This window comes from Montipora foliosa, chromosome 4 (assembly GCF_036669935.1).
Source record: "Montipora foliosa isolate CH-2021 chromosome 4, ASM3666993v2, whole genome shotgun sequence".
In the NCBI taxonomy this organism is placed as follows: domain Eukaryota; kingdom Metazoa; phylum Cnidaria; class Anthozoa; order Scleractinia; family Acroporidae; genus Montipora; species Montipora foliosa.
The window spans coordinates 22,004,460-22,011,959 of NC_090872.1; the positions used below are offsets into that span (position 1 = coordinate 22,004,460).

At 43.9% G+C, this 7,500-nt stretch overlaps 2 protein-coding genes across 2 annotated transcripts in view; one reads left to right on the plus strand and one right to left on the minus strand.

Annotated features, from left to right (window-relative positions):
* Positions 1–4,250, minus strand: part of LOC138000281 (uncharacterized) — a 5,868-nt gene extending 1,618 nt beyond the window's left edge. The window contains exon 1 of the mRNA XM_068846583.1: positions 1–4,250. This exon is cut by the window's left edge and continues 1,618 nt beyond it. Within this exon, the coding sequence (XP_068702684.1) occupies positions 1–3,976 (3,976 nt within the window). The 5' untranslated portion in view covers positions 3,977–4,250.
* Positions 1–7,500, plus strand: part of LOC138000286 (uncharacterized) — a 134,151-nt gene that overhangs the window by 103,111 nt on the left and 23,540 nt on the right. The gene's annotated exons all lie outside the window — the stretch shown is intronic.

The following is a 7,500-nucleotide window of genomic DNA, read 5'->3' on the forward strand; positions in this document are numbered from 1 at the left end:
CAGGATACTCGCCTTGGATACGTCCTCGGCATTCGAGCACACCCTCTTCATTCGGTTGCAGGTTCAGCTGCTCTTGGTCTTGCTCGAAACTGACGTTGTTGAATCCTTGCTGCTGGGCCCTCTTGACCAAGAACGTCTCATGCCTCTTTACCTCGGCTGTGCTCAGTGGTCCCTTGGCTTTATTGGTGGAGTTCCGAGAATTGCCCAAGAATCTCGCTACCCAAGCACCAATTCTCAATGCTTTGCGCAAGTCAAACTTCTCAAGGACGACTTCGAGGTCACTCTTGCTTTCTACTCCCACTGCGAATAACTCTTGTTGCACCTTTCTTTCTGCTAAACTCTCTGGGGAAGGTTTTGTTACGACTTCAGGTGGCCAATTGGCTGAATCTGTAAGCCAGGTGGGTCCATTCCACCACAGCTGCGCTCCAGTTACACTACCACCGCGACTTCCTAGGTCGGCTGGATTGTCTGCTGATGGAACATGATGCCATAGCACGTTTGGGTGAGTCTGAATCTTCTTTACGCGATTCGAGACGAACTGACGGTATTCTCCCCGATCTCCAATCCAATGTAAGGCTACTGAGCTGTCTAGCCAGCAATGAAGAGTAGTCGCAAGAGGAAGCCCTTCCAATGCTTGGCGTACATTGCTGGCCAAATTCACTGCCATGTGTCCTGACACAAGTTCTAGGCGAGGAATGGTTAGACCTTGTTTGGCAAGACGAGACTTTGCAGTAACCAAACCTTGCGACACCCCTGATGCTTGCGTCACCACGGCGTAGACTGAGGCACACACTCCGCGGCCACTGGCGTCACCAAATGCGTGGAGTTCAATCTTATCGATCTCTTGCTGGTAGAGAGGAATACTGCGTTTCGCCGACACTTCTTCCGGTAGGCTCTTTTCCCACTTTCTCCACTGGTTTGCTATCTGCTCTGGCAACGGAGCGTCCCAAGCGTTCTTTTGGATACATGATTCTCGGTAGAGAACTTTTCCCTCGAGCATGACTGGTGACACAATTCCAAGCGGGTCGTAGACTTTCGCCAAATTAGTCAGGATACCACGCTTTGTCTCTTCGGCTGGCAGTTCAGGAAAGCTCACATGCAGGGTATCTTCAACCTTGTCCCAACCAAGTCCAAGTAGTTTACACTCTCCAGCTGCTGTTCCATTCTCTAACTGCTCCTTGGCGAATGATGGTTCGTAATCTTCGCAGGATGTCTCTAGTTGCTTTTCATTTGAATGCCACTTGTGCAGTTCGAATTTAGCATTGGCGAAAATCTCGGTAGCTTCACGCTTTAAACGTTTTGCTTTCTCTGTAGTAGGTCCTCCCGAAATCAGGTCATCCACGTACAGACTTCTACGTATCTCATTTACACTATCAGGATATCTGGACTGCATGTTCTCCAAGTGCTGTTGAATCACCCCATTGAGAAGGAACGGTGAAGGGGCGAGGCCAAACACCACTCTGGTAAAACGCAGAGTTTCAACCTGTTTTCCTGTCTTGTCAGCGATCCAGTGGAATCTCAAGGAATCTCTCTCGGTTTCTCGTATCCGCACTTGTAGGAATGCACGGCGAAGGTCACCAGCGACGGCCACAGGATGAAAACGGTTACGAACAATGACACTCCACAGCTTATTATGTAGCGGAGGTCCAGCATGTAGGCATTCGTTCAGCGATGGTGCTTTCTCTTGCGCACGGGCTGACGCGTCGTACACGACTCGCAGCTTCGTCGTCTCAGCACTCCGACGCACGACAGCACGATGGGGTAGATAAAACTCTCTTCCAGTTACCTCAGCAGGTGCTGGCTCTACTACGCCTTCTCGAAGTTGCTCTCTGATCACAGCGTCATAGTCGTCGAGCATGTCGGTTCTTCTCAGCTTCCGTACAAGAGTGTTCAATCTGCGTAAACTTCCATCTCGATTGTTTGGTAACGGAGGACAGTTTCCCTTCCAAGGAAGTCCAGTCTCATACCATCCTTCTGAAGATCGAACTAATTGTTCTTTGAATTCTTCGTAAACGTCACCTTGATCTCCGGTTGAAGAGTCTGCCAGACCAAGGACATCAAGTGCGCACAACCTCTCGTAATCTGCGTTCGAATTAATGGCTAGATAAGCAGTTGCCAACTCCCTGTCAGCTCCAGGCGACATGATTGTCCATCCAAAACGAGTGAACTCGGCAACTGGATCTCCACGGCGACCCACTCTCAAACGCTCTCCAGTGCGAATCTTCGCAAAATCATTCGCGCCCAGTATGATGTGTACGGGTAGCCTGTCTTTAGTGTCGTTATCATCCATTCGCACCCCATTGAGATGAGAATTCGCCTCAAGTAGTTCCTTGTAACGTGGGTTCTCCAAAACCAATAATTCTCGTTTGTTGACTTTCGTAATATCAACTTCCAGCTTGAACTCATCTTGTACAGAACCAATGACCACACCAAACACTTGCATCGTTCTCGTAGTGATTCCGGTAAGCATGGCTATCTGCCTTAGTCCAGTAGACTTTGGCCGTGCATTGATTAAATCAATCGCGGTCGATGAAGCGTATGAATGACTCGCGCCACTGTCTAATAAGGCTCTGAATTTGTAGCCGCCAATTTTTACAACTACGACTGGGTGAATCACTGCTGTGTTTCCGATGTTATTTGCTGTCATCCCCGGCTCGCGTGCTTGGACTCTGTCGCATAGTGACGTGTGATGCCTTGCGTGACAATTTTGACACGTGGATTTGCTCCTACAATCTTCGGCTCGGTGTCTAGATCCCGTGCAGTTAAAACACAGTCTTTTATCCAGGAAAATCTTCTTTCTTTGTTCGACACTCACGACTTTGTCACAATCAATAGCTTTGTGATCGGAGCGTTCACAAAATAAACATCCACGGGCGGTCGTCTGGTTCCCATCATCACGTTTTGCATAAAATGCTCTTGTTTTTTCTCTCTTGTTGTTAGGAATCGCCTCGACCTTGGGCCTTTGAGCTTCTGAGATTGGATTATTGATCGTCCACTTCTCCAACGCTTCTAGGAATTGTACAAAGGACCACTCGCTCCAATTTCCGTCCATCATCGCAAGCTCGTTCTTAATGATTCCCAGCTTGTCAAATGTAAACCTCACAGCGGCGTCAAGTTTGTTTAGGCTTTGCAATGTTTGTAATGATTCGATGTTAAATAACAACACCTCATAAAATTCATGAATTTTCTTCACATCCCTCTCTCTGATTGTAGGCAACTCCAATATGTTCCGAACATACGTTCCCACAACTTCACTAGTTTTCCCATATCGTCTCGCAAGAAGATCTTTGGCCCTTTGATAACCATCTCCTGTGAACGGAAGTCCATCGATCAGATTTCGGACCTTTGTGACCAATAATTCTTTCAGATACGAAAATTTCGTAACGTCAGGGATAGATGACTTGTCGATTTGGGTCTCGAACTGACCCCAGAAACGCATCCAGTCTTGAGGCGTTCCATCGAATTTAGTTATCACAAGCTTCGGCATTTTTGCAACTTCGCTAGTCGCTCCTGTGGTTTCAGTTGACTTTTGAGCTTGTTGTAACTCGAGCTTTTTCTTCTCAAATGCTAATTCTTCGGCGTGAGCTTGTTCTACAGCCTCTTGTTGTTGCTGTATCTTCTCTTTCTCCAATGCGATGGCTCGCTTGTGCTCGAAAAGAGCGGCTTCATGCCTCACATGGCGATCGATTTGCTCTATTTTGTCAGCCAACTGACGCATACATGTATCCGCTTCGTCAACTGCTGCTTCGACATCTGCTGCCCATTCTTGTATTTTTTCCTCGTTCTCACCTTCGGTAAACTTTTTCTCTTCTATCGATTCCTTTAGGGTGGTCACTGCGGTCGCCATGCTCTCGAGCGAAGTTTTGTGCCTCTCCAAAGCCACACGGTCATCTTTTTGCAGGATTTCGTCCGTCTTCTTCACTCTAAAGTTTAACGTTCTGATCTTGCCGTCCAAGTCTGCTACTTGTTTATCCATAATCGCTCAACTATATATGTCCCGTCGGAGGTGCCAGTTTGTCGAAAACGCAGCAACAATACGTTTCCTATTAAAATCACCGTTTAATTCCAACCTTTGAATACAAAACTTCGCTCACTTTACTCAACCGCGTGCTTAGAACAACAACGAAAGTAACACGATATCCTTTTTAAACACACCCACTAAGTACAAATACATGTCTCGATCCGATCTGAATTATTTCCGGTCATTATGCGACTTTATCAAACAATACAAAAACACGGCATGTCCACAGTTCCCGACAGCCTCGCGGGAAGGATTTACTGCTGCTCGTCCGGTGGAAACTTCGACGAGCGAGGTGAAGATACGTCTTTCTTTCTACTCCCTGTATTTGACAGATAATGTTTTCAGCAAGACTGAGATTTTTACTGCCATAATGGTCATGAAATCTTCCCAGCATCATAATGGCAGAATTTGGAAAATTCAGAGAAGGATCCTTCCATTACCAGTTATCTTTTACCCTTTACACGTGTTTTAGCAACGCCGTTTTCCGACGTCCTCGTTCTCTTCGAAATAGTTGTAAGTAAATAGCCTTCTGCCAGGGGCACCCAACGACAATTTTGTTCAAAACCACTTAAACATAGCATTGTTAAAGGTATTTTGGTATTTAAACGGTAGATATAGGCATATTTTTATCCCCTAAAAAAAGTTTTTCTGTTCGGATTTCCTACAGCTGAAAGTGTAGTGATACGAAAATTATAGAGATCAAAACTTACCTTTTCGAAAATTTCAGCCAAAAAAAAGGCTCCCGAAAATTCTAGGTGACCTTTTAGAGTAAAAATCCGTTAAAGATGGGCAATTATTCCATTCTTCAGATGTTCGAAAATCCTAGGACAGGCAGGCACGCAAGACATTTTAGAACAAATGTTCCGAAAATTCTAGATCTCAAATCGTATTCCGAACAGATATTTTCCGAAAATTGACGTTGGGTGCCCCTGTTGTGCCACAGTTTGGCAGCGCTTTGTAGGACCAGGCGGAAACGTTGATATCTGAACTTTGACACTAAACTTGGTCTTAACTGAATGATCGCTTATCACTGATGAAAGACATCTTTTTTCCTTCAGTTACATACAAACAACAACAAAGCAGTGGTAGTTCAATGATTGCAAAGCGACCAAAAGGAGCCCGCAATCATAATGTCAACGCTGATTGTCATTGCGCATGCACGACATGCATGCACGCACGACATGCATGCGATTTTAGCGTTAAAGATTTAGCGCATTTCTTTCCACTTCGAGGGAATGCGTTGGACGCAATTTGACCCCGAGAGTGTAGGCAGCGTTGTTTCGCAATGCGATCACGAGCGTTGGGAGTAATGAATATGTCCATAACAAGTTAAACACTTAAGCGTTTTCTCCGTTGATATTTCTATAAGTTTAGCAATAGCATTCGTTTAGATCCACTTTATTCAGTAATTCTTCTAACAACCCGTTCAAGTTTTCTATCTATTAATGCTACAATACACTTTTCATTATGTTACCATGACATCAATTGATCTCAACTCAACCAACACATTGCTTTCTTAAGAGACTTTATGATCCAGCAAAATCTAGGAATGTGCAGTAACCAGTGTGATCATGTGACTAACTGTGAATAGTATTCAGAGTATTTACTATGTTTATTCTAACAATACGGTTCGTTGAGTTTCAATTTACTGATCATTCTACTAACAGCGTGTTCAACTTTTCTGACTTATTATTTTTACAATAAGTTTGTCACGGTTGCTTTACATCAATTCATCTTGACTCAATCAATTGCCTGGTCCACAATATGTCTATTTCCATATTAAGATAAATTCAAACTTCACATCGAAGATTAGGAATTAGCTCCTCACTCCGAGCTCTGTCAATAGATTTTATTTCGCTGATCTTCACAGTCAAGTTCAAATTTATTATATCGAAAGTGGCTTTTTCTTAACCTTGGTTTACACCAGATAGCAGCGACCATCAAGCTGAAGTACGAGAGAACCAACAAACTCAACCCACGCGTGACGCCAGGCATGGAAATCAAACCTTTGCTCCCCTAGTTACATATTTGTAACTTTGTCGACATTCAAGTATTCGACTAAGTAATCATCGGGAAATTATCCTTGTAAAGGAAACTCACAATCCGCAATGTGGGTCAAAACCAAATATGAGCAATGTAGGTAGGATATTCTCGTAATCAGCTTGTAAATGTTCGGTTTGCCCGGAATCAACATATCTCCTATAGGCTTCTTCGCAGGTGTCAGCAATGTTTCTGTACCTTAGAAAAAGTTGTCTACATTCCTCTCTATGACTCTGCTCTTTGCGGAGTATTAAGATTTGTTCTCGCAACGTGACTGGATCATCAGGCAGAAGGCTGTTTACGGGGCAGTATTCTGCGCATGCCCCCAAGAACGTGGGACCACTGGAAATAAAACCTTCCAATCTCCCGAAGATCTTTCGGCAGTTGTCGCAAGGTGGTTTAACATTTAACAAGAGACTAGGAAGGTCATAATCTCTTGCATTTAAACCCCTGTTCACGGCAAACGCCATAGCTTCCCACCTCGAAACCTGTGAATCCCTTTCGCCATCGTCACCCGCTAATATTATTGCTTTCAATAGCGTTCTATTAAAAGCAAAAATCGTATTATGCAAATAAATAGGCCTTAAAAGATTACGGACTGCCACTGATGATCCTACGCGCCATATGCCATCACGTGACACTTTTGCCAGGACTTTGGGCTTGAAAAAGTTTCTTGAGCCATGAAGATAAGTATTGAAGTCGTTTATTGCTCTTGTACACACCTTGTCCGCATGGACCGCGCTTTCTATGGGAGCCTTTGGGCTTTCCTCTAGATCACTAACCTGAAAAAGGAAGAAGATATTTGGGGAAGGTACTCTTGCCTCAGATCAAACAACTTGTTCCACTGTTCACAGACCCAATATCGTTCCCGGGGCTTTTTTTCGCCGCCAACCCCTCGGCGGAGAAAATCCCTAAGAACGAGGTTGAGCTATGGGTTTACCGGTTTCCGTTGTTGTTGCCGAAATCGTTTATATGCAAACAAGAGAGTATGAAGGTACCTTCATACTCTCTTGTCAATATTTAATTTTTGTACGATATTCAATTTTTGTAAATAATCGTAGAATTCAACTTTTTGTTACAAATCGGTTATTAATAAACCATCTATCTATCTATCTGCATGTCCATTTTTGATTTTCTGCCTGCTGGCTGTGAAACTTCCGCCCGGCCCTGCTGGTAAACGGAATTTCTGGTCTGTTTCTGCTTGGAGTGCGGAACAGATAAAAATTTCCCAGCAGGTTGAGAAATTGCTCCAAAAAGGCTAATTTTTGCAATTTTTGTTTATTTTATGGCCATGATACATTTTGATAAATTTTGAAAAAAAAAGTTTTGGGTGCCCCTGACACCATTTTTCAAAATGGTTGTCTTGAAGTTTTTACAATATGATCCTTAGCTTGGTTTCAGTTTAAATAAAGATACTGTAAATTTTTTTTGTATTCTTG